This window comes from Motacilla alba, chromosome 1, assembly GCF_015832195.1.
Source record: "Motacilla alba alba isolate MOTALB_02 chromosome 1, Motacilla_alba_V1.0_pri, whole genome shotgun sequence".
Lineage (NCBI taxonomy): Eukaryota > Metazoa > Chordata > Aves > Passeriformes > Motacillidae > Motacilla > Motacilla alba.
The window spans coordinates 43,053,956-43,081,496 of NC_052016.1; the positions used below are offsets into that span (position 1 = coordinate 43,053,956).

Here is a 27,541-nt window from a genome sequence, read left to right on the forward strand (position 1 = left end):
AGCGGAGCAGCCCCCACGCACAGCGCGGCGCCGACTGAGGGCGGTCATGGCGGCCAAAGCGCTGCGCTCCTCCCATCCGCAGGGGGGCGCTGCGCCACCGCCTTCGGCCGAGCCCCGCCGTGCGGCCGCGGACTACAGTACCCAGCATGCCCCGCGGGGTCGACCGGAAGCAGTAGTGAGCGGGCGGAAGCGGAGGGCTGGGGCGCCATGAGGGGCGTCGGGAGCAGCGGTGCCCTCCGCGCCTGGGCCGGCCCGCTCCTGCTCCCGATGCCGGCCCGGCTGCCCCCGGCTCCTCGCAGAGGTGAGAGGCGCCGCAGCGCCGTGCTGCGGCCCCTCGGGGGGGGTGGCTGCCGGTGTCGGGTGAGCCCGGGCCGTGTCTGTGAGCGGCGCTGGGGCTGCACTGGGCGCTGGCCGGACTCGGTGTGGGAGCGGCCGCGGGGCCCGTCCCTGAGGCGCTGTGTGAGGGAGCGCTGAGCGCCTTCCCTCGGGGCTGGAACAAGGGGTGAGTTGCACGGGCGGGAGCAGCCGGGCGAGGGCGTGCGGGGCTGTCAGGCGGTGCTCGGGACGGGAGGAGTGAGCGGGGTGCGGAAGGGCGTCACCCTGAGGTGTCTCGGGTACCGGTTTGTGGAGTGGTTTTCTCAGCTCCGGGCTGGGAGAGGAGTATCCCGTCGAGACTGCAGGAGTGGAGCAGCCAGGCCAAGAGCAGCGTGGCTAGCAGCCAGAAGTGTAATACCAGCTTTCTTGAGACACTGTCTGTGCAATGTAGCTGTTCAACCCAATGAAAAAATGCGTTTAGAAGACAAGAGCTGTGCGTTTAAAAGCTGGGACATCTCTATAAAAACGATGATTTTCAGTTGGTTTTCATTAGCATTTGGTACATCTTAATTCTAATATTGTCATTAATAATACAGTGCTGTGGCTGGTTTAGTTATAGTCAGGTCTTTATAGTATTTGTAAGATAGCACAGAACTTGATCTATCTAATAGCAGCACAAAATTATAAATTCCCTGTTTAAATGTTATAAAGCTTTTGAGTAAAGATCTGGATAAGACACAGAATTTGGTTAAGGCAGAGAGCTGGCAGTGCATATAGTTTCAAATAAACAGACTAAGAAGTAACAGGGCTGCTTAGATAACAAAGAATTAATCAGAGCAAGATCTGTATTATGTGAAGCCACACAAACATCAGGTAAAGAGAAGGATATGCTTGATATAAAAGTAGGAGAAGCAGTGAAACCTGCTTGTGGGAGGGCACATCGTAAAGAGAGTAGATTTTTACTCTAATATCTGTGGTTTACTAATACCTCTTTAGAGATTAGGTGTAATCTCTGAGGTATTAGATACATACATCATAGACCTGTTCTGCCCAGTTACTTTCCTGGTGAACCAAGAAATCCATTCATCATGAAAATTAGACTTGTATATATATTTTTAAAACATTGTAGCTTTATGTTCACACGAGCCACTGAAAATGAGATACTTGGATTAGCTATAAGGAAGAGATTCTTCACTGTGAGGGTGGTGAGCCACTGGCACAGGCTGCCCAGAGAAGCTGTGGATGCCCCATCCCTGGAAGTGTTCAAGGCCAGGCTGGATGGGCCTTTGAACTGCCTGGTCTGCTGGAACGTGTCCCTGCCCACGGCAGGGGGTTTGGAGCTAGATGATCTTTATAGTCCCTTCCAAACCAAACCATTCTGTGATTCTGTGGCAAAATAAAAAGCTGTTGGAATTAAGGCTCAGCAATTTAAATAAAATAGCAATGAATGCTTACTTGTGTGAAGTTGTTTAGTGTTTCACAAGTACAAAAATTATTTAAGTGATGTTTCCCAAATATTATAAAGCAGTTGACCTTGGGGTTTATTTGTGCTGTATCAGGATGCTTGTCTGTTGCACAGCTACATGAACACACTTCAGACAGATCTGTAAGTCCTGTTTAGTCTAAATTCCCTGTAGAAAAGTGTTGATGGTTTCCAGTGTGTGCTGTAACCTAGCTTTTTGTTGCAACATCCATGCAGCTTTTCTGTGGTGAAAGAAATTAAAATAAGTGTATTGCATGGTAAGCCAATCAAGGTAAGACTAAGGCTTCTTTGGTTGTTTCCAGGTTTTGCTGCTACGTTTGTTCGGAAGTCATATGATGTCAGAAGAGTTGATATCACTCCCCTGGAGCAGAGGAAGGTGACTTTTGATACCCATGCTTTAGTGCAGGATCTGGAAGCCCATGGTAAGTGATATCAGATAAATAATTCAAAGGAAAACTTTTAATACTAAGTAGTATAACTCTGAGTGCTGTCAGTTTCCCCAGAGTGCCAGTACCTGGTGGAGTAAAATGTTTTGGCAGCTTCTTGAGGAGGCTGGTGAAGGAGAGACATCTGATGGTATGCCATACAAGCAACTGGACATTACATTTACCTCATTTGTAGCTGTAGGCAGGTTCACGTGGTGTCTTCCAGCTGAGGAGCAGAACACAGGTAACAAATGTGAAGTAACAGTTAAAGACTTCTATAGCAAAAATGAAGCTTTTCGAGAAATTCCTTCTATTAGCCTGCTAAGAGTAAATGAAGGGGTTTTTTTCCCCAATGAGAAATATTTTCAACAGCACAGTGCTGTGATACATTCTCAATGCCCACTCTTTTGTTGTGAGTGAGACTGGCTAAAGTCATAAAGGGTCCATCCAGCCCTGGCATAACACTCCAGGCAGAGAAGTGTTTCAACAGGGCAGAGGTATGTCACACATCCCCTTGTACTTTCCAAGTTTCCAGTTTGTCACCCTGGAGGTATTTGAAATAATTTGAGAGTTTCAGTAACCTTCAGTGGAAATCTTTTCACAAGTTTATGCAGTCCCTGAGCCACTGTAAACTGATTACTGTCCGGAACATCCTTCCTCATGGAACTTCAGACGTCCGCATGTATTGCTTACGCACAATCTGGCATCTCTGGCATTTTGATGCCCACTCAGCTCTTCTGTGGGAAGGAGTGAACATTGCATCTCTCATGTCGCTCATGATTATGCAAACTTCTGTCATATTGCCCCATCGTTTTCCAAAGAGAAGAATCCCACCTTGTTGCATTTTTCCTGAAGCAGTAGATTTTCCATATTTTTGATTATTCACAATGCCCTTCTGTTAATATTTTCTGCTTCGGTCGCATTCCAATCCATTTCGCATTTTCGGGGAACAGTGCTGGCATTACTTGACAACTGAATGTCCTGTGGATTTGCATAGTAAAGTAATGTTGTGTCTGTTGTGTTCTCTGTTCCTAGTAATTCAAAGGGTTTGGTTTGCTTTATTCATCCCTGCTGAGTTTTGAGCTGATGTCTTCATCAGACTAGCAACTGTCTTTTAAAATCCCAAGTGAAAGTAGAAACTTTGTACAGTCAGAGGTGAGGATTGTTTCCACTATTTGGGTCTAATAATAATATGTGTTAGTAGTTAAAAGACTTACAGTAGTCTGCTAACTGTGTTTGGGTTTTTTTCATGCTTGTCAGACTTAACAGCCTGTACTTCCCTACAACTCTCTAGAGATGTGGGGAACTACAGGCACAGTTATTTTCCAATCCATGGCAAACCACAGTAGGCTGTGAAATGTTACTTGTCCTAGGGACTGATTCAGCTATTTCTTCTTGGAGTTCCTTTAGAACTTGTGAAGTCCAGTGCCAGTTGTTATTCAGTTTCATTTGTTCTGTAACTTCTACAAATACTCCTACCACAGTGACAGGTCTGTATAGGTAAAACCACCAAAGTAAGAGAGCTATTTTAGTTTTTCCCAAGCTTTAGGCAGTTTTCAGGCTTTAATCTCTTGCTTATATATATTTTTCCTCGTTTTCTAAACTTTCACAAAACACAGTCATTTCTTGCTGTGGAGGAAGAGAAACATAAGGAATTGGCAAGAGCTTAAGTAACCCTGAAAATTCAGAGAAACTGAAGCAATACTATCACACTTTCTTCCAGTAGTGGAAGAAAGCTGTCATAAAGCATGTGTAGCTTTTTTAGACTTGTAAACCAGTGGTGCATCTCAACAGTACCAGTATTTTAGAAGGGTGCAGTGGCATAGTCCTCTAAATAATGTGCCTTGAAAGCATTTTTCAATGTTAATTTAGCCCACTTTATAAAATGGGGTAGTTGAAACACAACATATCAGTCAGATTGCCGGAAATAAATCTCTAGGGCAAAAGCTCTCAGCACTTGACCAGATCCAGCTAAAATGAGAGCAATTTTTCTTCCCCATTATTCACCACACATCATGTGTAACACTTCAAATTTACACCAGCAAAGTGTACAGATAAAGTGTACTTTTTATCATCAGAAAGCAAAAATCCCAGTTTGACTTCATTCTGCAGGCAATGGATGCAGCAGTTTAAAAATCAGTTTTGCATATGTTCCTGTCTCTGCAGGGCAGTTCCAATATGTGCAGAATTACTTGTTATTATTCTATAGAATGCATGCTTTGTAGCTCAAGGTAAGTTTGGTTTTAACAGAATTTGTGAAAGTTAATTATGAAAGTTTTGCTAAATTATTTTTATAATGCATGAATGGCTGGATCTTGTATGAAGAAATTTGGTCTTTCTGTCAGCTGCGTGTCTAGACATTTAGTATATTAAAAGGTGCTGTGCTTCAGATTTTTGCAGCATTAAGTTTGTTTTTTCTAGCTGAAGTCGCAGTGCCTGGCTCCTGGCTGTCAGTTCCCTGTCACTGTGTGAATTCCCATGTGCCACTGTGGTTAGGTGTTACACTTGAGCGTCTCTTGCTCCTTATCCAGATTTTTAATACCACCTTAACTTGTCATCCTTCAATTGTTCCCCAGGTTTTGGGAAGGAGCAAGCACAGACCATCGTGTCGGCGTTGATAACCCTGTCCAATGTCAGCTTAGACACCGTCTACAAGGACATGGTTACACAGGCCCAGCAGGTAAAACTCCTCTGTGCTGTGTAGCTATAAAGGCTCGTGTGTGCATATTTAAAACACAAGTGAGCAGCTCTCTCTAGTACCATAAACACCTCACTGTGCCCGGTTTTCCTGAGTTTCATTTGGGATTTTAACAGATGGTTATAGGCCCTGACCAGCTTCCACTGACTTCCAATGAAGTCTGACTACTTCATTGAACACAATGAAGATTTACAATTCCTGGGAAAACTTTGGTTGCATTTACACTGAGGAGATAATATGCCTCATACCATCTTAAAATATTCATTATCAATACTGGCTACACTATAAAAACCAGTGTTTCTGCTTAATGCAATTCCATGCCAATTCTGTTTAGGATGTTGTGCATGTAATAGGATTTCCAAAAAGAGAGGTTTTCATTTTGATGAAAGAAAGTCACAGAGACAGAAATTCTTGTTTTCTTCTGAGGTTCAGAAGGGGAAAAAAAGTTAGACAACTTATATTACAAGTAAATGCCAGTAAGATAAAAATCTGTTAGAAGAAAGGCTCAGCAGTTCAAATAAAATAGCAATGAATGCTTAATTACATTAAGTAATTGAAGAAGAACAGCACATAATTTCAGCTTGCACAGCCTTCTGGAGCAATGATCAAAACCATCACTGTGCATCAGAGAATCCCACAGCAATATGTCCTTTTCCATGCTAAACAGTAGGATAACTTCCATATGCTGGGTGAAGGAGTATTGCCTTCAGCATTTTAAAATTCTGAGTTTCTTCCTTTATTTTCTGGTTTGGGTTTCTTCCTGTGTTTATATGTAGTGGTTGAATTCTGAACTTGTTAGTTCAAACCCCAGGAAGGCTTTTCTCAGTGCTTTTTAGCAGTGTGTCACTTCTGTCCATCCATCTTTGATGCTGGCAGTGTGACACTCTTCAAGTCTTTGGCTTTCAGCTAGTTTTTAGGCAAGAAATGGAAGTGCTTAGTAAGAGCTGCATTCAGATCAACAGTTAATGCTTCTGAGGCTACTGAATGTTCATTGAAAGTGGAAGAGAGTGCAGGAGTGACCTGTAGTTTCAGGTCTATTTCATTTCATCGCTACTTGGACTGACACCTCTGGTCTTTTTGCTTAAGTTCAGAATTGGTGTATTAAAGTAACAGAAAAAGCACAAAACTCTTGAGGCTTTCAAACAAATTGCTGGTATTAAATTGCCTGTTTCTGTCACATTCTTGTTAGAGAGACTCCCCACTTTTGGGCGTTGCAGTAGCTAATTTCATCATTTCAGACCTAAACATTTTTTCTGTACTTGTCAAAAAGAGTGCACCTTAATCAATGGCATGTTTTATTTTTCAAAGGAAATAACTTTACAGCAGATAATGGCACATTTGGACTCCATTCGAAAAGATATGGTCATCCTAGAGAAAAGTGAATTTGCAAACTTAAGAGCAGAGAATGAGGTACTAATATATATTTTCGTTGAGCATTTTTATTGCAGTATTTGTTGTGTTTTACCTGATATACAGATTTGTGGAACAAAATGTAAAAGTGATTCTGGATGCTTTCATCAGAATTGAAGAGTCTATATGTTACAACTTCAGAGATCACATAAAAATATATTTCACTTGCTATGACCTGCTCAGATCTTCTGTAAAGGATTCTAAGATGTGTACATTTTTTTGAGCTTCTGTAATTTTATTTGAGGGTAAGTGCTAATTTCTGGCCATTAGCATATTGTGCAGGTAGAGGAGTCAGCCATTCCTTTGCAACAGTTTCATTAATTTGGTGATTGAGACACATTTTGCTTTTCCTTCATGGTATTTTGGTATTTCTATGCTGTCTTTAGACTCAGAATAACAAGATCATCATTGTTAAAAAATAAATCCTTTATTTTGGACAAAATTCCCAGCAGATTATATATGCCTGTACATCCAGATGCATTAGCTAGGATATTTAATCAAGAACTAATTGCCCCATTGGGAGGAAAAATGGGGAAAGAATAATTGCATGGATGCAGTGATAACACATCAGTGATTCATTTGGTTAAATTTCCTGAATTTGTAAAAATCGTTTTTTTTTCCCTCCTCTGCCCTTAGAAAATGAAAATTGAATTAGATCAAGTTAAACAGCAGCTAATGGTAAGTAAACAGCAAGTACCTACACACTCCTACTAGGGAGAATAAATAGCTATTTTCATAATCTTAATTTGTTTTAAAGACTGAAACCGGTAAAATCCGAGCTGACAGCAAGCTTGACATAAACCTGGAGAGGAGCAGGGTGACAGATATGGTGAGTTGGTCTGTGAGAAGCCCTTCTTAGCTTTGTGTTGTGTTTCTGTTGCTATAGCTGTGATTTATCTTTTATCCACAGTTTACAGATCAGGAGAGGAAACTGATGGAAGCAACTACGGAGTTTCATAAAAAAGTAAGTATTGAACAAAGCAGGATGTAGTTATGCATTGCGTGTTCTGTAAACCCCAAACTGTGGTGAAAGCTAATACATTCATGGGTGTGGTAAAGCAAGGCCAGGCTCTATCACTCAGGGCTGTTGCAGGTGTTTCTTGCCTGTGGGATTCATGCTAAACTCCAATCAGCATTCCAGCCTTGTCCCTCACTTCCCAAGTACTGTCGCAGTCTGGCACAGCTGGGATGTGAGCTTTCATGCTTCCTTTTTCCCACTGTTAACTGATGAGCTGTCACAGGGATGGTGCAGGTGCCTACAGCCAAGCAATTCAAGGACTGGAAGTCCCAAAGCTGCTAGAGGACATCAAAGTCTAGGGGGATGAAGAGGGACCGTGTCCCATCTTGAGCATATCTTCCATTTTTGCGATATGCCTTGTGAATGCTTAAACCTTTGTTTTTCAAAAATGCAGGAGTACTGTTATGTGTGCTGTAAAATATCTCCTTCAGGAGGCACTGGCACATCAGACACAAAAGTCTGTCATGAGAGTGGCTAGACAGTGGCACAGGTTGCCCAGAGAGGTTGTGGACTCCCCATCCATGGCAGCGTTCAGGGCCAGACTGGAAGGGGCTCTGAGTAACCTGGTCTAGTGGAAGGTGTCCCTGCCCATGGCAGGGGGGTTGGAACAAGATGGTCTTTAAGGTCCCTTCCAACCCAAGCTAGTCTGTGATTCTGTGATCATTGAAGTTTTCTCTTACTGTCTCAATCCCTTCAACAATCTTTACGGATTGTATGAAGCAAGTTTCTCTGTCTTCTAATGTCTCTTAGCAGTGATAGGTTGGAAATTTTCTTGTTTATGGTAGCATGGTATTTTAGTTCACCTTTGGAAAGCTGAAGGGGCTAGAGACCATTGTCAAATATATGCTGTCTTTTAATATTTCAGGATGCAAATACCAACAGCATTATCTCAGAAATCAGTAATAAAATTGACACTGAAATAGCTTCCTTAAAAACACTCATGGAATCGAATAAACTTGATACCATTCGCTATTTGGCAGGTATGTGACAGGCAAGGAGGTGAGTACTGGTACCAGATTGTGGCTGTATAAAATTCTGTTTAGGAGTATATGCTAAATGAGGTCAGCTGTAGCAGCAGATAACTGGGATTGGGTGGAGGAGATCTCCCTTTCCCCCTCCAGCTGGAAGAAATGTGACAGAGAACACAGGAGAGCTGGGAGCATGCCACCGTGGGACTAGGATTGTGCCCAGAACTGGGATTAGGACAAATATGGACATGGTTAAAAAAAACCTAAAAGCCTTAATACCTTACCCAGTTTGACAGTACCTCTGCTTGCTGCAGCAGCCATTGATATGATGGAGTTGCTACAGAAGTTTTGCTGAGGTCATTTATATTAGCCTGAAAGTTTGCTGTCATTCAGGACTGGTCTGAGAGTGACCAGTTCTGCCTCCCACTGAGTCTTCACAGAGACACACAGTTTCTGTGTGGCAGGACTTGTACTTTTCCCCTCCAAGCAGAACAAATTTCTGCTTGTTCAAAAACATAATTTGAGATTAGTCTTCTCAATATGTACATTAACCAGTGAAGTTTTTATTGTGTAGGAGCTGGATAAAAAGAGAGTAATGCATTATATTTGGAAGTGAGAATAAGTTCAAAGGCAAATGTAATTAGCTTTATTCTGACACTAATTGAAACAGCAGCATAACAAATCCAAAGGACAACTTGTCAGGTTTCAGGAGTGCTGCCATGTTTGACAGCTCATTTTCAAATTCACTGTCATTTTGGTTCCATGGGAAATCTGAGATGTCGAATGTGAGCCCTGGTGCAGCCTGTAGTGCAGTTTCCAGTGGCTGGGTGACAGTAGTACAAGCCCCTGTAGCCTGTGGTGCTCTGAAGTATCCAGCATAGCTGTTGGGATGTGTCCCTGAAAACGTGGCTCCTTAGGCTGCTGTCTTGGGTCTCCCATCTCAGCACTGCTGCTGTGCAGGGTCCAGCATCTGCGACCAGCCCTTGGCTTCTGGAATTGTTCTGTCACACCTGCAGCACTCTGGGAGGTTTAGGAGGCTCTGCTCTAGAGTTGTTAATTCTTCCATCTGTTTGCAGCTAATTTCTTCTATGGATAAAATGTACAACAGCATTCAGCTAATCATCTCCTTTCTTTGTGTTTTGTTTTTTTTTTTTTTCAACAGCTTCAGTGTTCACTTGCCTAGCAATAGCACTGGGGTTTTACAGGTTCTGGAAATAGATCTTCATGGAATGACTGCACTAAATACAGACAGAAAAGGCCACCCAGGCAACACCACTTCGATGATAACCTTGGCACCTTTTGGTTTTGATATTCTAACTGTATAATAAAAATGTTTTCAGAAAATGTAACACGAAAGATCAAAATAACTGGGGGAAGGTAGCCAAATAGTAATATTCCATTGCCTCCTATTCAATACTGTATTTATTTCCAAGTATTTCTTATGCTATACCAGAAAGTTTTCTGATATCTTTTAGAATTGAATTTGTTTTCTTTCTGGAAAATTCTCACTCTCAGCTCCTTTCAAAATGGAAATATTAAACATTTTATATACACTAGAAATGGGAGTACAATTCCCAAATTAGAGTTCCCAGTATGGGGATGCTAATACCAGACTTCAATCTATCTAATCTGATCCAAGTAAATTAAAATAATCTTGAACATAGGTTCAAGATTTTGCTTCCAGTCTGGTCCTCACTTTTTTGATGAATTGAAGCTTGGCCCTTTTGTTGTTGTTGTTTTGGGGTTTTTTTTTAATCTACATATGTAAAAACACACTCCAGGGCTTTTACTAAAAAACCCTTTTTTTTTCCTTGGAAACTGATTTACATTAAGTCAAAATCTCATGTACAAAATGTCTCTGTAGATTTTTGTTAGTATCTCCTGCAATTTTTTTAAGTCAAAGAATGGGAAACCTTCTCTGTCTTTACCTTTCCAAGGGGAAATGCCTCCACTCTCAGCAGCTCTGTACAGCCCTGGGGCAGATAAGTGCTCTTAACTTCCCCCTTCAAGTAGTGCAGAGTAGTTCCAAGAAACCTGCACATATTTTCCGGGCATAGTATCTGGCTTTTAATATGGAAATACTCAGAATCTCAGTGGTGCCAGGCTGATGGTGGTGGTGGTGGTGGTGATCCTCCTCCCCCCTCCTCCAGGCATTTTCGTAATCCCATGGGATACACTGACCCTTGTGACCACTCTGCCTTCTGCAAGGACTTGACAGCTCCTGTTGCAGAGTTGCAACACAAGTGGATGCCTTCCAAAAGTGAAGCAGTTCCATCTTGTTGAGTACAAATGCATTTGCTTGGTTTGATTCTTTTAGTATAATAATATTTTTTTAAGTCTTTCTGGATTAACATTGAAGTAAGAATAGGCCTTTTATGGGCTAAGGACTGTTGTAGTGCTGAGTACTGGCAATTTTTTTACTGCTATTTTATTCTGTTTACAGTTGAACTTGCTGGTATTCTGCCAATTCTTATATTCTCTGCATTAAATTATTTATCATCTTCATTCAAAAAAATAAAATTAATTTCTTATATTTGCTGTCTGGCTATCTGAGAATTTCTGCCTGAAAATTTAGCACCAATGGTGATGCAGGAAATAGCTTGTCATCATCTGGAGCAGCTTGTCATCACCATCATTTCACACACCCTGAACCAGGCTCTTGATGCAAGGCATATGCTGTTATGTCAGCATGCCTCTCCTTCATGGTGCACACAAAACCATGGATTTTTATTTTTCAGTATCCTTGAAATTCTCAGAGATTAAGTTTTCTTTGGTACTAAGGAGAGGACAGGTCAAGACTGACACACTAAAATAATTATCTTCAAAGTCTCAAAATGAGGGTTCCAGAGGGAAAATGTCGCAGTAGCACACAGCTGACAGAAAAGCTTTTATATGTGTAGTCATTAAATGGTTTTTATGTATGGAGGAGAGGTCAGGGTTGCCATTTCTAGCCACAGGCTACCCCATAACTTAGTAAACTCTTCAGCCCTGAGTTAGACTCAGAGACTGCTGCAGGTCATCTTGCACCTCACAAAGGAGTCGCTTCCTGCCTTCTTTAGGAAGGACTAAAGATGAAAATCAAGGGGCCTGGAACCTCTCTGTGGCTGAGAAGTAGTTCTCCCATTAGCTTCCACACTAACTAGGAGGGAATGTGCACTTTTTCCATCCTAAGGTGGCAGTACAAAATCGACCAGTGAATGGAGACACTTTCCTCAGAATTACGAGGTCCTGTGACTCTCCTGTTGTTAGGCCAGAGAACTACAGAACTAACACCAGTTCAGTGAAAGGCAGAGACCCACAGCTCATCTGTACAGCTGGGCTGTGCAAACACTTTGCATTATCTTGAATATTGCTTTTGTACCTCCAGTCTGCTGCCCCTCTGAGGTTTGTTCCTCAGTGCAGTCGCACTCCTCCTGGGCTGCAGGCTGACTGCTTCTTTATTTTCCTCTTTGCACGACTGGGCCATTGTCTCAGCTTCCTGAAACAAAGAATACTGCAGCCATTAAATAGCAACCACTGAAAGGATGTGAAGATCTACGTCTGGGAGTAAGCACAGAAAACTCTGTTCAGACTGAAGCTGAGGGCAGGGCACAGTCCTGGGGCATGGGATGGCAGCACAGCAGTGAGACTTGAAGGTCCCTTGGCTATAGCAGTCACTCAGCCAGAAAGGCAGCTTGGTTAGAGGGGGAAAATTACCAAAAAGCACTTGCCTAATGAAAAATACTGACAGAGAAAATGTTTGCCAGCCTGGCAATCACAAGGCTGAGAAGCAGAAATATCCTTGAAAAAGAGCAGCTGGCCTCTCTGAAATACAGCTGTGGCACCTAGCATTCAGAGCCTGAGATTTCGCCAAGAAGCACAAAAACAAAAGACTGCAGAGGTAATTGACTGAAAAGGTAGAAAATAGTCTGGGAAATAAAAAATGCTCTGAAAGAATAGAAGCACCATCTATTGCCTATACAGCTGAAAAGTAAAAAATTAGAAATGTCATCATCTACTGGCTGCTTGCACTTGTTGGTGTCTTTTTTCCTCTTATATCTCTATCATATAAAAAGAGCTTAATTTTTAATTCAAAATAGAACCTCTGTCTGAGAACTTCTGGTGCTACACGTACTGTTCCTTTCCCAAACAGACTGAATTCTCTCCATGAATTTTCTATGAGAACTTGGGCTCTCATTCAGTATGCCTGACTGACTCCAGACACTGTGACGTGGATCAAGTCCCTGTTACTGAATTTGTCCCCCTCTGGGGACCCATGGTAGCAATCTCTACACCCGTGCAGGCTGGGTAGCCTTTAAGTGGTGACGACACCTCTCCTGAAGCACGATTTGAGTCTCAGACACCAAGTCTCAGCCAAGGGGAGCTGCCAGTCACTGGATATGCAGTATGGAATATGCTCGGGATCAACCCACTCCTTAGGCGAAAATTAAGATGAAGAATAGCAGTGCTCTGCCAGGGTACAGAAAGAAACTGATACCCTTCCACAGCAGAGACACTGTCAAGGCCAGACGAGGGCTCCTGCTCGCTTCAGCGTCCCGAGCTGAAAGTCGTAGCACGTTTTCTCTAGACTGTGCCCTCTAACAGAGGGAACAAACACACAGGAGCAACAGGCAGGGGCCTCTGTGCCACGCCCGGGGAGCTGGTGTGGCACTCACCGCAGAGGCAGCAGAGGCGGTGCGGGTTTTTCCCCGGCCCTCTCGGAGCTGGTTTATCTCAGCACGGTAATCATCCAGCTGGCTCTCCAGCTTCTCCCGCCTGACTCGCTCAAATTCCAGCTGGGCCTCCAGCTCCCTCACGGCCCTGCCAAAAGCAAAGGAGACAAGCAGAGCATGAAGTACATCCAAACCTGCCCCGGCTGCTCCACGTGGCGCAGCGCCTTTGCCAGGGAACAGGTCAGTCACGCAGAAAGCAGCGCAGCACGCCTCACGCCAGCTGTGCTCAGGCTCCGGACCCTTGGTGACAGCGCTGAGCAGCAGCTTTCCTTCCTCGGCTGCCAGCGGTGCTCAGCGCGATCGGACCACGAGATGGAGCCGTCTGCCCGCACACCGAGCCCGGGCCGCCGCTGCCTGTCACCAGGCCAAGCTCCAGCTGCGGGACAGGGAGAAGTGCCCAAGAAGCAACGAAGTTATTACGAAACAGAGAAAAAGTACAAAGCCGGCAGCATTCTGGAAAGGTCAGGGAGAGCCTTCTCATTCACATCTGGTGCTTCTACATCCTTCCTATTGATTGGCTTAGGCATGGATGAGGAATACTCAGATGACAGCTTGCATGACTGGCTTATACACAGTTGCACAAGATCTCACTGGTCACACCCTCAAGGGCTCCTAAATTATTTGAGATCCCTGGAACTGTTTAGCTGCCACATAATTCACACATAAACTGAGTCTCTGGAGTTGAGCTGGCTCTCTCATATATCAGGATGAATTATCCCAGCTACAAGGATGGAAGATCAATAAAAGGAAAGGGGAGATATCTGCCCTATGCATTCAAACATCACAGAAGGAAAGCTCTCAGCAAGACCTACCATGTTTCCATGTTTCCCTGTTTCCCAGAGTGAGGAATTCCTGACTCAGGCCCTTTGAGCTACCAATCAGCCTTACTGACACTTCGAAAATGGCCTGTGCTCAGGGGACAGCTGACTTCTTCCCTGCTTTCAATTAAAGAGGCACAGCTCCCAGACTCTGTGGCACACCCATGGTGACAATTTCCTGCAACGAACCCTGGTTAAAGCACTGTGAAGTGATTCACACCAGGCCTCTTACAGCCAAAAAACCTGGACTAAAGCAGAAGTCTTCAAAATCTGCTACAGTGGCCTTCCCAAGTGGCACCTCCTGTTTTTCATCTAGCAAAATGGTGTTGCCATTAAGTATTTTATCAATAATGAGGTTTTCTGGCCTATGATACAAGCACCTTGGGGTTTATCTACAGATAGGTACCCTGAGAAGGGTAGGCAGGTATTCTGACAAGCCCCATTTCTTTTCAAAAGAAGAGTTTGGGGCTAGGGAAAAGAAAGCAACAGAAAGCAACATCCCTTAAAGAGCCCCAGCAGAGCCTTCTAATAGACACTGCTAGCTTTTGAGCAGCTGCTCTATCCAAAATGAACTTTCCTGTCTGTCATTAGTCAACAGTGACTTTTCCATCATTAAAACCAGATTGCTCTGACCTCTCAGCGTGGGCATCAACACCTAAGATGGTCACCCTCCTCTAAAACCAGGAGAGACACTTCTAGAAGTGATGAATCTCATCCTCAAGTACATGTCTAATTATGCCCTGGAAATGCCTACACTTCTCCAAGAAGCTGGAAAAGAAGCTCATGATAACAAACTCGGACAGAGGTGTCTGTTACCTATTGTATACATATCAAGTTAGGCAAGATGGACTTTCAGCATAAGCTGAGTCAAAGAGTGACCTGGAACCGGAAGAAATCCTGACCTCAGTTTCCCAGCTCAGATGTGGCTGTAAAACAAAGTACTTAATTGCAATCTGTGACACCTATTATCTGCTCCAGATCAACTGCTAAGCCTGCTGTCTTCTTGATGGCATCTAAGCCCCCCATTCAGTCTCCTCTCAGTGACCACATAAAGAGAGTGGATTGGGTTGACCCAAACACATGGTGGAGGTGGTTATCTACAGAGACTGAGAACAGAGGATAGCCAAATCTTTGACAGGCAGAGGTGGAGACGGGCCTGTCTTTGGAGACTGCAGTATTGTTAAATCTCTAAATCTTTGATAGACTTTTCTTTGAAATGTAGACAGTCTGTCCATCAAATCACCTGATCAACCTAACAGAACCATTTGATTTAATGGAGACATTGAGAATTAGATCTTATGAACAATGCTTCGCATGCAAGGGCAGGTTTGCTGATAGTTTTTTTCCGTGGTCTGGATACAAGCTAATCCTTTCTTGAGCACATAAACATATTGCCAATGAACAGAAATGTTAGCAGGTCACTGAATAATCTCTGCTGTATATGCACATCCATCCAAGCCATGCTAAGACTATTGCCTATTTTCAGATTTCCTGAAGGGTATACATGTCTTTGGCATCCTCAGAGCAAACAAAGCAGCCAGAAGCTATCAGACCTACTGCACACATCTGCAGAAATACCTGAAGGCTGAACAGATGATCTCACACAAGAATCATGGACCTATCAAGCACTTGTGTTGTGGGGCTGATCCTGGTGGTAGAAGTTTAGAAATGGCCAGACACGTTGCTGCAGTTCATTTCTTTTGGCCTGGTTGAAGTTGGTAAGTGGAAAAGACAGAATGGCCAAATGCAAATTTGAGTGTAAATCAGCTTTAAAGGAGGATTTAAAATGGGCCCCACAGAGTTAAACATTAGCAGGGCAGAATGACCTTACTTCTCAACTTTCCTTTCTTCTTTTCTCGTCTTCCTCTCCTCTTCAGTTACTCCTCCCAGCTGTCTGTAGTTGCTGTAGGCAATTTCTAGAAGCCTCTGAAGTTCTTTAATCTTGTGATAGGCCCTTACTGTAAGACAGAGTTCTCCAGGTAGGTAAAATGCAAGGAGGAGACATGCTGAAGACATGAAGACATTTCATGCTGAAATCCAATAGTCTGGAAAATAGTCTTACAAACATAAGAGCAGAAATCACACTGCTCAGCAAACACTGAGCTACACCTGACACCCACACAGCAAGCAGATGTCAAAAACAAATAGCAATCCAACACTGTTGCACCAACATGGATTAAAATGGCGTAACAATTATGATCTGATTGCCTTCTGCTTGCTTTCTAATATTCCACAATTTGTTTCAATGCTCAGTATTACAGATATCCTGTCAACCATCTCATCTCATAGCAAAAAGATCAGAGTAGTTGGCTGGGACTGTCCTAGTTAGGATTATAATGCCCTGATAACAACTTCTGCAAACAAGGACTGATGGAAATTGAGTGCTTACCACGTGCATTCCTTTTCTCTGCTTTATCCAGGGTTAAATCTTCTTTGCTATCTGTACTCCCTTCCACACCATGTGTTTCAAAAAACTTGATGTTGTTTGCATCTAGTTCTTCCTCACTAGAGTTACTGTTTCCAGTTCTTGGTGCCAAAAGTTCCACAGCTGCCAGATGGCCAAATCTGCACAGAGAACAGTTAAAATCTGGAAAAACACGTGTGGTAGAAACTCTCAAACTGCCCATGTTGCCATTTATCAGAGGGGTTTCAGAACTAAAGGAAGCACTGTACACACACTACACCTATCTATCTTCTTTTTGTAGTATTCTTATGGCATGAGCTCTGCCTCGATGGAATCTTATGGCAATGGCTCCTACATCAGAGGCACCTCTTTCCTTTGCAGGGTTTCTTAATCGAATCTCATCAGAATCTGCATTATTTTTATTAACGCAAAAATCAGCTGGCCTCTGCTACTTCTTATTCACTTTGTACAGCAAACTGTGAGCATATAGGCTCAAAATTGTCCTCTGGCAATTGAGCTAGTTTTCCTCTTTCGTGCCTGACCTCACTAAAAAGAAAATTAAGTGAAAATTAAAACCTTTAATAGTTACAATATTATAGATACAATACAGCCTTGCTTATCACTCTGAGCTGGGATTCATGGGCTTATCTGTTCTTTCTCCATCACTGAAAATGAAGATTAATTCCAACAAAGCTGGCATGATATTGATATACAAAGAGTAAGTAAATAAGTGTCAGAGCTACAGGATATGTACTGCTACCTCTTGGCTACATCCTTTGGAGTCTCTCCAGCATCATTTGTAATGTCACAGTCAGCTCCCATTTCAACCAACCACTGTAAGCAATGGATATGCCCCTGTTCAGCAGCTAAGAGAAGGAAGGCATACACAAGTCAATTAAATACAACTGAAGTGTTTCAAACCTAAAATGTCCTCCTCTTGCTATTATTTGACATGTCAGAGATTGGGTTCACTAAGACACCACAAGGGAGATACTATTTCAAGAGGAGCCTCTGTGTCAAGATGCTGACAATCACTTGGGTACACAGAGTTTTGGGGAAGAGCATGCAGTGTGGTTGGTGACTCTTTCTAGCTCTAGAAATGCACTGGCAGCTCTTGCTGAACACAAGCTAAACTAAACTTGCCCAGTCTCATGTACAGAGCACAAGGCACACAAATAGCTGCTGCCCTAGTAAGAAAGGCCTGCGTGCCACAGTTTGGCAGCGCAGCGCTGTCACCTCTCCCTGGCTTTGGGCTCCCAGGGGTCAGACACAGCTGGCTGCCCCAGCCTGTGGTGTGTGCCACTGTCTCAGGAGACAGAAGCAGGGCTTTGAGCTGGAGCTAAAGGTACAGCATTTCTTGGGGCAGACACTCAAGGCTACACCTCTCAGCAGCATCCTAACACAACCCTACTCATATGATGTGCCATGGCCACTGCTCCCACCACGTGGTGCCAGGAACAACGTCACTCTTATGGAAGATGGTATTTGGCAAGTTTAGATGAAACTGTACAGTGATTTTCTCAAGGAAGAATAAATCCATTTCTTGACAGCACTCCCTGCTGGATATTTTTTATATTTGTTTTCTTACTGAGATAAGGAAATGAAGTTACAACATCAGCCTGGAAACACTGGGGATGAAAAAACTGTAGGTCAGCATTATTCCAAGAAAAGAAAGTGGGATTTTAAAATAGCTACATATCAGTTATTTTAATAAGAACTTCAATTATGTTTTTAAAAATTCTACTATATATCTAGTCAAAAAGAAATGTAGGAAATTTGTTAAAAGCATATTACAAAAATGTTTTCCTCTTTCTTTCATCTTTTGTTTCTTCTTTCAGACAATACTGTGAAATCCCCAAACACGGAAGAACCACTTTTTCTGTAATATTAGCAGTACGCTACATGCCAAAGTGTCAACCAGAAATTTACCTTTCTTCACAGCATCCTACCAAATTTTTTTGTTGTGGTTTTTACAACATATCCCCACAGTACTGTGTTCAGTAAATACAGGCCCAGGCCACAATACAGATTATTCTCATACTTAGCCAGCCAGATGTTTCTAAAAGCCACATCTTGCCTGATTAAAAAAAAAATCAAAACTATTTAGTTACATTAAATTAAGTGAAAATTTAAAACTTTTATAGCTAGAATAGAGCCTTGCTCATCACTCAAAGCTGGAATTCATGTGCTTGATCTGTTATTTCTCTATCACTGAAAATCAGGATTAATTCCAACAAACCTGACATGATATCGATATACAAATAGTAAATAAATGTCAGAGCTACTTAGTTTTCAGTTTAGATGCTGATTTCTCTTCATTGTAAGCTCTTTTTCCTTGACTTGAGCTTGGTTATATTGTTTTCAAAGTGACCCACGCACACATACATTACAAAATATGGGGTTTGGGTTTGTCTTTCCAAGCCCTCAAGAAATGAGATGCTGTTTTCATGAAGTTTATCTGATAAGGAGCCACTTGAAAAGCAAAGTAAATGAATCAGCAACAAAGAGTAACAAGCTGAAACACAGATCATATTTACTGACCTTTGTGCAGGAGAGTGGATCCCTTATCATCCCGCTCATTAATGTTGATTACTCCACTTCTCACTAGTCTTCTAACCACTAGTAAGTCCCCGTTGAAAGCAGCATCATGAGCTGGGAAAGCTAAAACTGAAAATGAAAGGCGCATGTTTCCAAGCAGATGCCAGCAGTTCTACTGAACATGCTGGTTTTTGTCTCACAGCTCACTTCTCTCATAGCAACTTATGTATGGACACTTCAGACATAGCAAGGATAATGCTCCTTAATCAGCTAAAATGCAGCTGTGCATCAGTACACACCAGACACTTGACTAAACATGCAACATGCCTTAGTTATGGCTACAGGCATTTCAAACAGTTAAGAGATTAATTTCACAGACCTGAAATAACAAGCACACCTTTGTATACTTCTGCAGAATTACACATAATGCCTTTAAGTGTATCTTGATCCATACTCACCTTCCTGTGTCTCTGGATGTTCCTCCTCTTTTTCCATACCATCAATATATTGCAGAATATTATCCTTGTAGAACCGTTCAGCCAAGTCCCTTGGAGTCTCTCCATGGTCATTCCTGGCTTTCAGAGTGTGCGTAACACTGGCCATTTTCCTGACCAAGAACTTAAAGCAATGCAAGTGTCCTTCCACTGCTGCCAGATGTGCTAGAGCACAAATGAAACAAAGGGTGCTAGATCTGAGCCCTGCTGCCCACTGAGAAAGCAATGCTCCCACCACTGGTTAGAGCTGGCTCATCCACCAGCACGTGAGCCATCCAACACTGCGCAAGGGGAAGAGCAGCCTCAGCTGAACTGCAATGTTCAGCTCCCACCCAGGACAGAGTTCAGCTCTAGGCAAAGGAGGCAAAGCTGCCAAGGATGGGATCTGCAAAGATGATTCCCTGGTGGAGCTGACTGCAGGAAACAAAACAAACTCCCAACAGAGCACCGAGGCCTAGCTCAGAGAGTGCACTGCTGGGGCCTCACTTACCCAGCAACACAGCAGATCTCGCTGACCCTGCTGTCCCAGGGATATTCCTTATAGGGGGACAGCAAGCAGTGTCCTTGATTAGGAGCTAAAGCCATTTCTGCTTTAGGCTCTACTGTGCCACCACAAAAAAGTTGCAACACATCCCCGGTTAACTCACTCATAAAATGAGGACAGTGATAGGTGCTTTACTGGACAAAATATTTGAAGGTACATTCCTCACCTGACCTTTAGGCTATGCAGAGATTTACTTATTTAATATTACTACAGTGCTGGGCCTACAACAAAGTAAAGGTACCAAACACATGCCAACTTGTTTGATACAAGTAGTATCCTCTAATCCCATTAATGAGAAGAACTTGCCAAATAAATGCTTATTATGATCTATCCCTCCATGAAAATGCTCTGTAAAGCTGGCTGATGTTCTAGAGGCAAAAGGATTAGTTTGTCTCCAGGTAAGAATCTCACTATCTTCATAATCAACAAACAATGTACCCAGGATCCAAAAAACCCATGTCAATTCCTTTTTGGCATACACAAGCAAACCAAACCATATATAGCAAACCAAATCATCCACAGCTTTCCAGAGCATAATTGTTCTAAAAGGTTATGGATATTGGTTTTGCAGCAAGATGACAATACCTCTGTACAGATGATTGTTTAAAATCTGAGCTTCACTGAAATAAGGGCTGTTTTTGCCATTGTCTGAATTTTAGTCAGTGAGTTAGGTTATCAGGGAGAAGAAAAAAGATGGGTACCATGTTAAAGGTAAGTCAGCTAGTGAAAAACTGACTCAACCCTTACAAATCCATTTTCAGATACCTAAAATCTGTTGGTATCCCAACTTCTCTGTGTTTTATCTTGTCTTTTATAAAATCAGATAAACAATATTCACTCTTCTCAAAGCCGCAAGTTAAAAAAATTGTGTCTGTGAAAAATATTTAGAATAGGTTTGACTAGTGAGCAATAAAAGCATGAATGTGGCCCAAAAGGAATACAGAGAGAAAGCAAATTGAAATGTTCAGTTAATAAGCACAGCCCATTCTGTACATTGAATGAGACACAATTTTTTTTCCTTCCAAAATATTGGCAAGGAAATTTGCCAAGATACTTAGACCCCTTGCTGTAACACACATATAGGAAAGATGCAGCCAGCTTCTAAGTTTCAGGTGCCTGGCACTGCAACCTCAAAAAATTTCCTCCAGTATTCTGTTAGGAAAAATTATTGCATGGTTCAGCTAATCTTGAAGCTGAAGCATGTAAAGATAATTTAAGTTCACTTCTGTTACACAAGCAGACCACAAGCTGGTTTGCACAGTACTTCTACTAATCTGTTACTAGCCTTGTTCAAAAATACCCTCTTTCCTTTGGAAGATAACATGATCAAATGAAACAGAACAAAGCTTGCATGATCAAGCTTTTGTAGATGTCAAAGTACAACAAAAGCAGTTTTCTACTTACCATTTTATACAGAGCATTTAAGTAAAACTGTGCTGGCATCTGCTTTCTCTCCACAGAAGTCTGTTATCAGGGAAGTGTTCCCAAATGCAAATAAAGCTGCCTTCCATGCTGCCCCCAGGGTGCCTCACATGTGACCCCTTATTGCTAATGCACCAGATCTCCTGCTGGGATGCAGGAGCCTCACATCCTTTAACAAGACCCAGGTTTGCAAAACACAGCATGGCTATCTGTTTCTTAGGTAAGCAGTCCTTAGTAGAGGGTAAAAAATTTTAAGAAGGGATTTGTAAAGATAACTCTGTACAAGTTATAGAGAAAAACATATGCTCTTTGGAACAAATAATGCGGGAAACCATTAGAAGGAAAATGCTAAAAGGGAGAGGATGCAAGGAGAATTCAAGACAGGAACAATGTCATTGAGCTTACAGAGGATACTGAGGCAGTGGTATGTTAGGGAGAGGGATACTGGAGAAAATACAAGCAAGGAACAATCACTGGCAAATTCTTCTGCTGAAGTGAATACACTGATAATTATGAAAAGAAATTACAGATAATCCAGAAAAAGCAGTATTCCAGAAATCAAGATGGAGGAATCACAGGAAAATGAAAACAACTGTTTTACAAAATCAGTTAAGAAACAGTGGGATACAAAAACCTGCATGCAAACACACCAGAACCTCATCACACTGGCACCAAGTCAAAAAGTAGCACATAGCAGCTGAAACTACCTCCCCATCCACCTATCCTTCTCCTGTGACCTCCAATGGCACATGAGCTCCATCACACACACAGGAGATGCTGCTCACTTGCTCCCAAGTCAGGCTCAGTCTGCTCCCCATCCCAGCATTTGTGAGCTCTCATCCTTGCTAGCAGAGCAGGAAGTGAATAGGATACTGTCACCAGCAGAGTAACACTTTGAATTTTATAAATCCTCCCGTCATTAGAGAAATGGGCTATCTATGTGGATTGCATGGAATCAAATAGAAAATGCTGCTGCTGTGCATTAGTTATGGTTTGCTCACATTTCACAATAACTGTAAACCAAAGGTTTAAAAACATATGATTTATCCTGATATACCTGGAAGGTTTCCATTGTTATCCACATCATCTACACACGCTCCCCATCGAACAAGAAGCTGCAAACACCCCAAGCGACCGTGAAAAGCAGCATAATGAACAGGTTTCCAGTCATTCCTGTCTGAAACATTTACATCCTACAATGAAAGTAGCAGGTTAATTCACTTGCTTCAGAATCCTAAGACACAAGACAAATTTTATATATGGGAATCTGATGTTCATTGTGTTAAATTATTTAAATCAAACCAAGTAATGTTTTTCAAAGTTCATGCATTATATGCAGTTCCAATTTCAAGACAAGTACTTTCCATAGGTTCTTGCTTTTACTTAATACATTTAGAAAAGGTACATTTTTAGACATGTTTTTATCATCATAATGACATACACTGGTCATTATTCCTTAAATATGCATCTGGACTAATTTTCCTTTTTTTAAAGTTTATGTCTGCTTTACTATAGAAGATTTTTAGAACTGAAAAAAATTAGCATCACCAGTACCTGATGCTCATTTAATGACATACTCAGCAGAAGGTGATTTACTCACATTATTGATTCTCTCTACATTTTTTGATCATGTCCTTAAATGTATATCACAATCTAAAAAAACGGAAATTTACCCATGGAATAAATTCCCCCACAGTAATTAATCTACAGCCCTAAATCTCAGTTTAAGCGAGGGAGAGTTTTGCTTGGGAGAGGCTGCCGGGCTCCGGCAGTGCAGCAGGACTGCCGGCAGGAGTCTCACCGCGCCGGTGCGCAGCAGGGTCTGCAGGGTGTACGAGTGCCCGTGGGCTGCAGCCAGGTGCGAGGCCGTGCACCCGCGCTCGTCCCGAGCTGCAGCGTCCGCTCCGTTCAGTAGCAGGGCCTGAAAGAAATGCAAAGCACACGTTCATTTCACAAGCTGAAAAAGCAAACATTTCCCAGAAGGATGGTTTATGATGACCAGCAGGATAACTCCGGGCTGACCTCAGGGGTCTGGTATTGCACAAAACAGATCTGTTTGAACAGACAGCACAAATGAGTGCTCCGCTTTGAAAATGACTAACTTAATTTGACATGCCAAGACATCGAGATGAGCTACTCATAGCTCCCTGAGGGGCTCCCTCAGCTGATCTTCATAATGAATTTGTCCAGTATTAAGGTCTGCGCTACTAACTTTTGCTTGAGAGTGAGGATTTGCAGTACCTGCATGCAGGCATCCTGCCCTCGGATGGCCGCCAGGTGAGCCGCTGTCCAGCCTCTCACAGTCACACGCGCGGTGTCAGCTCCATGCCAGAGCAGCCACTGAAGGCACTGCTCAACAAAACCAAAGGGCTTTTTGTTTAACTATTCCCAACGTGTCTCTGAGGCACGTTTCAACTAGAATCCATCCATCAAAGTTACATTTCAAAACAGTGTAGGAATACTTCCTTATGGAAATAGGAGACCCCAGAGCATGCCTTAAACAGGTATTTGTGCATTAGGAAATTACGGGTAAGTTATACATTCCAGGTTTCACCCAAGGGTACAAAATGTGCAAATAACCTACTAATTCAGATCCTAGCATCAATGTTACTTTTTAATTTTACTCTTCCAGATTTAAAATGTAATCGTGAGAGTATTCTTATGGCATGAGGTAAAAGCATTGGAAAAAACAATGCAAACATGCTCACATGAATTCCAGCTAAAATTACTGGCAGGAAAAAGATCACATACTAAATTTGAAACCTCATTTAATTTATTAGGCTTCTTAGGCATATGTAAACCCATATCTGTTCTCATCCTTCCATGGCCTAGTTTTGTTTTATTCATCTTTTTCCAGCAGATATCATTGCAATGGAAAGCTTTATGAACTATTCAAAGAGAGCTAGAGGAACAGTTAGAACCTTTTATTATATATTATTATGATTTATTGTCTTCTTTCAGGCCATCTTACAGCTTCCTCCACTATTTCTGCCAAGGAGCTTAGTGACAAACAGATGACAGATAATTCAAAAAGTCTAACAGACTGATTGCAAAGTAGGAGAGTCCAATGAAAAATGGCAGAACTTATAGAGGCAGAAGGGAAAGGTAAGCAATCTGGTTTTGGGCTTGACATGATGATTAGCATTTTCTTGACAGTGTCTCTACGTTCCAGAAGCAGCTCTGCACTTAGCAATTCTTGAGTCTAGTAAGAACTTCACATTTTTTCTTTTGGGACATAAAGGGCCTTGCTGCTTCAAGTTTAGACTGCCATGAACAATGAACAAGGAGGCTGCAAAAAGGAGAATGTTGTGCTGAACACAGCAGTTCAATCCTTCTGGCAGTTTAAAATATTGATGCAATCGCTTGCTGATTTCTCTACCATTATTCAACATTTTCATTTATTAAAATAAAATGCATTAGGACTACTTCTATGGAGAATGTGGCATGGGACATTGGTAAGCAGAATGAGTATATTTTCATGTCACTTCTCAGCTGTTTCAGTCACCTTAAGAATATTTTACACATCCTACAGGATTTTCTACGTGTCTCAAGCAAAGGAGAAAATGCAATAGAGACAAAAGAAGGTCATGAGTCTGAAAGGGGGGCCATAAGGCACATTTTGCTCAGAGTAAGAAACCCAATGATTTTGTAAATTATGGCAAAGTTGATTAAGTAAATTGCCTGGCTCTTCAGAAAGAAAAAAAAATAAAAATCCTGTACTCGTGCCCTTGGTGAATATATTTAATAAGAAAAACAGGCAGAGATTATTGATTCAGTCTGATCAAAGCAATGTTGTGTTCAGCCTCTCCCAAAGAAGGAAACAGGGACTCATAAAAGCCCAGCCATGCCTATACACTAAGGTATTGTTTTACCTCCAGACTTCCCGAGTGGGCAGCACACTGCAAGGGTGTGAATTTGTGAACTACATCCACCTCATTAATACTGGCTCCACTTTTTATCATCGATGCAAGCTGTTCTACATCCCCAGCTTTCACTGCTTCATGCACACTGGTGTAATTTTGCTTCTTCTTGACAACTAGTGAGGAGTAATGAAAGGGCATTAGTCCACTGCTTAAACCAGCAACATTTAAGAGGTAGAGAATGTCTGATGAATCAAAAAAAAAAAAAACAAAACATCAGAGTTGACCTTCATGGCACAGAATCAAACTCTAAATGTAGAAGCAGTAGGATAAAAGAAAAAAAAATCTTCTGTCACCAGGCCATGGTATCAAATTACCTGCGTCCTCCCTTCAGGCCTTTCCACTGATTAACTACATGACTGGAAACAATGAGAATTACATATCCAAACCCCTTGCAACATCTTGATACCTTGACAAAACTTGAAAACAGAAATATGAGATGTAACTAGATCTAATGGCCAAGGGGGCTAACTTCAGATAGCCAAACATGAAAGGAACCTAAACCAATTAGTATTCACCTTCTGCAGTAGTCATCATTCCGATACCAAAATGCACCAACACCCTGATTACATTTCACACTGCTGCAAGTCCTGGAGAACTGGGCTACTGTTCAGCAAGTCAAGAAAGCATAAAACTGAAGGTCTCAAGGTATTAGTGCCTCAGTTCCTCTGCCTGTGGAGAAGAAATGGTAGTAGCAGTAAACACTGTTACACAATTCAAGGTAAAAAAATATTAAAGAATATAAAAGAGATATTGCACAGACATGTTTGTCACATTTGTTAAAAAGCACTAGATATAATTAAGAACGTCCTCTGCAGTTTGCCAGTGCCTGTTTTCATGTAATCTGTAGCATGATAGTAGAGCTCGGGCAGATCTGGGGTTGCCACAGAGAGGAGCGGGGGGGAGTGAAGCTCCAGCACTCCAGTGTGACAGTAACACACCCTGTAACACACCGCTGGATCCTGTGCCTGTGTCTCAACCCACCTCCACCTCTCCAGCTGGGCAGGCTGCATCACTGCCCTGCACAAAGCCTAGAAAACTTCAAAACCAGGACTCCATCCTGCAAAATACTGGACAAACAAACAGCAGAAGCAGCACAGAAACACAGAATAATTCCAGCAGGAAGGGGCCTCAAGAGGTCATCAAGTTCATGTTTTGAGGTTTGAGTTGTTTGGGTTATTTTGAAGAACAGTTTCACCACTACATAATTTTCCCCCAAAGGAAGAAATTGCTCATTATACCAAGTGAGGGTTACAGACTTCAGCAGAATTACACAACATCACAGGCAGGCCTGGCTGATTACGCTGCTCGGCCAAGTTCTAATGTGTTTAACACAATGTTTCGGCACAGCAAGTTCACGCAACTTTTTTTTTTTTTTTTTTCCCTTAACCCAGAGGAAAAGCAAACAACAAGACCCACCAGCAGAAGGAATTTTGTCTCCCCGCTCCCTCTGGATACGTACACTGCATGGACACGAATGCCAAGGGTGGGTGGGTGCCCTGGCTTCTTGGCACAAGACAAAGGCAGCAGCCTGGGACTGAAGCTCAGAAAAAAAGCTGTTAACATCAATTCTGTAAGACGACACATCGATGTTCAAAACGAAGGGCAGGCTCCATAATTCTAGTGGGTTTTTTTTTTTTTGTTTTTTTGTTTTGTTTGTTTGGGCTTTTTTTACCAAAAACTGTTATCAAACACTCGTTCAATGTTCTGGGAGAAAACTTTGCAGAAAGAATTCAGTAAGCACGTTGAGATCGATACCTGCCCAAAATCCAGTTGAAGAAATTAAGTGAAGAAGGATACGGCTCGGAATAGGGAAAGGCACAATTTAGGCGTTGCGATGTTTCCGTAACACACAAACCCAACCCCCCGGAGCTCGGCTTCGGCAGCAGCCCCAGGGCCGCGGGCGCCGCGGGCCCAGCCCGGCCCGTCCCAGACCGTCCCGCCGGGGCGAGGCGGAGCCTCCAGGCCCGGGGCAGGGGGAGGGCCCGGCCGGCCGGCGTCAAACACCGCCTTTCTGCGCGCTTTGCGGATATGGAGCCTCCTCAGTGCTGCGGGTGCATCCCGGCGGAGCCCCGTGCCACAGACTCGGGGATCGTGAGAGCCCGTCCCGCCCCGCCACAGGGCCGCCCGCGGCGAGGGGACGGGGGAAGGAGCGGGCGGAGGAGGGGCGGGCGGAGCGCTCTCACCGGCCGGAGCGGGGCACAGCCACCCCTCGCAGCACACGGGGCCGACAGCTCGCCGCTGTCGCCTGGAGCGGCTCCCTCCAGCTGCTGCCGCTGCTGCTCCCCGGCCCGGCGTTGCCATGGGCCCCGGGCTCGCCCTTCCCGCGGAGGAAAATGGCGGGCGGGGCGGGAGAGGCGCGGGCCCGGCCC

General features: G+C 43.0%; 2 protein-coding genes across 8 annotated transcripts; one reads left to right on the top strand and one right to left on the bottom strand.

The window, feature by feature from the left end:
* The first annotated feature begins 169 nt into the window (after positions 1-169).
* Positions 170-10,850, top strand: CCDC90B (coiled-coil domain containing 90B). Of its 3 annotated transcripts, XM_038130462.1 has the most exons (10): positions 177-502; positions 2,101-2,220; positions 3,259-3,378; positions 4,800-4,903; positions 6,230-6,331; positions 6,968-7,009; positions 7,089-7,160; positions 7,242-7,295; positions 8,215-8,329; positions 9,480-10,850. In XM_038130462.1, exons 4-10 carry the CDS (start codon positions 4,883-4,885, stop codon positions 9,533-9,535), a joined length of 462 nt encoding a protein of 153 aa, XP_037986390.1. In that variant the 5' UTR covers positions 177-502; positions 2,101-2,220; positions 3,259-3,378; positions 4,800-4,882; the 3' UTR covers positions 9,536-10,850. The 3 variants fall into 3 exon arrangements, with proteins under 3 accessions (XP_037986366.1, XP_037986390.1, XP_037986379.1); XM_038130438.1 differs by lacking the exon at positions 3,259-3,378 and having other exon boundaries at positions 170-301; XM_038130451.1 differs by lacking the exon at positions 3,259-3,378.
* ANKRD42 (ankyrin repeat domain 42) lies at positions 8,336-27,042 on the bottom strand. Of its 5 annotated transcripts, none has more exons than XM_038130420.1 (15): positions 26,928-27,042; positions 26,589-26,706; positions 25,688-25,841; positions 25,122-25,285; positions 23,491-23,598; positions 23,051-23,170; positions 22,307-22,442; positions 19,248-19,448; positions 18,793-18,918; positions 17,012-17,117; positions 16,237-16,412; positions 15,679-15,805; positions 12,973-13,117; positions 11,679-11,795; positions 8,336-9,403 (listed from the first exon to the last, which is right to left on the bottom strand). In XM_038130420.1, the coding sequence occupies exons 3-15, from the start codon at positions 25,704-25,706 to the stop codon at positions 9,371-9,373; spliced, it is 1,578 nt and encodes a 525-aa protein (XP_037986348.1). In that variant the 5' UTR covers positions 25,707-25,841; positions 26,589-26,706; positions 26,928-27,042; the 3' UTR covers positions 8,336-9,370. The 5 variants fall into 5 exon arrangements, 4 of the variants coding, with proteins under 4 accessions (XP_037986348.1, XP_037986318.1, XP_037986339.1 ...); XM_038130390.1 differs by having other exon boundaries at positions 15,679-15,853; XM_038130411.1 differs by having other exon boundaries at positions 15,679-15,853; positions 26,632-26,712; positions 26,928-26,938.
* Positions 27,043-27,541: the final 499 nt, after the last annotated feature.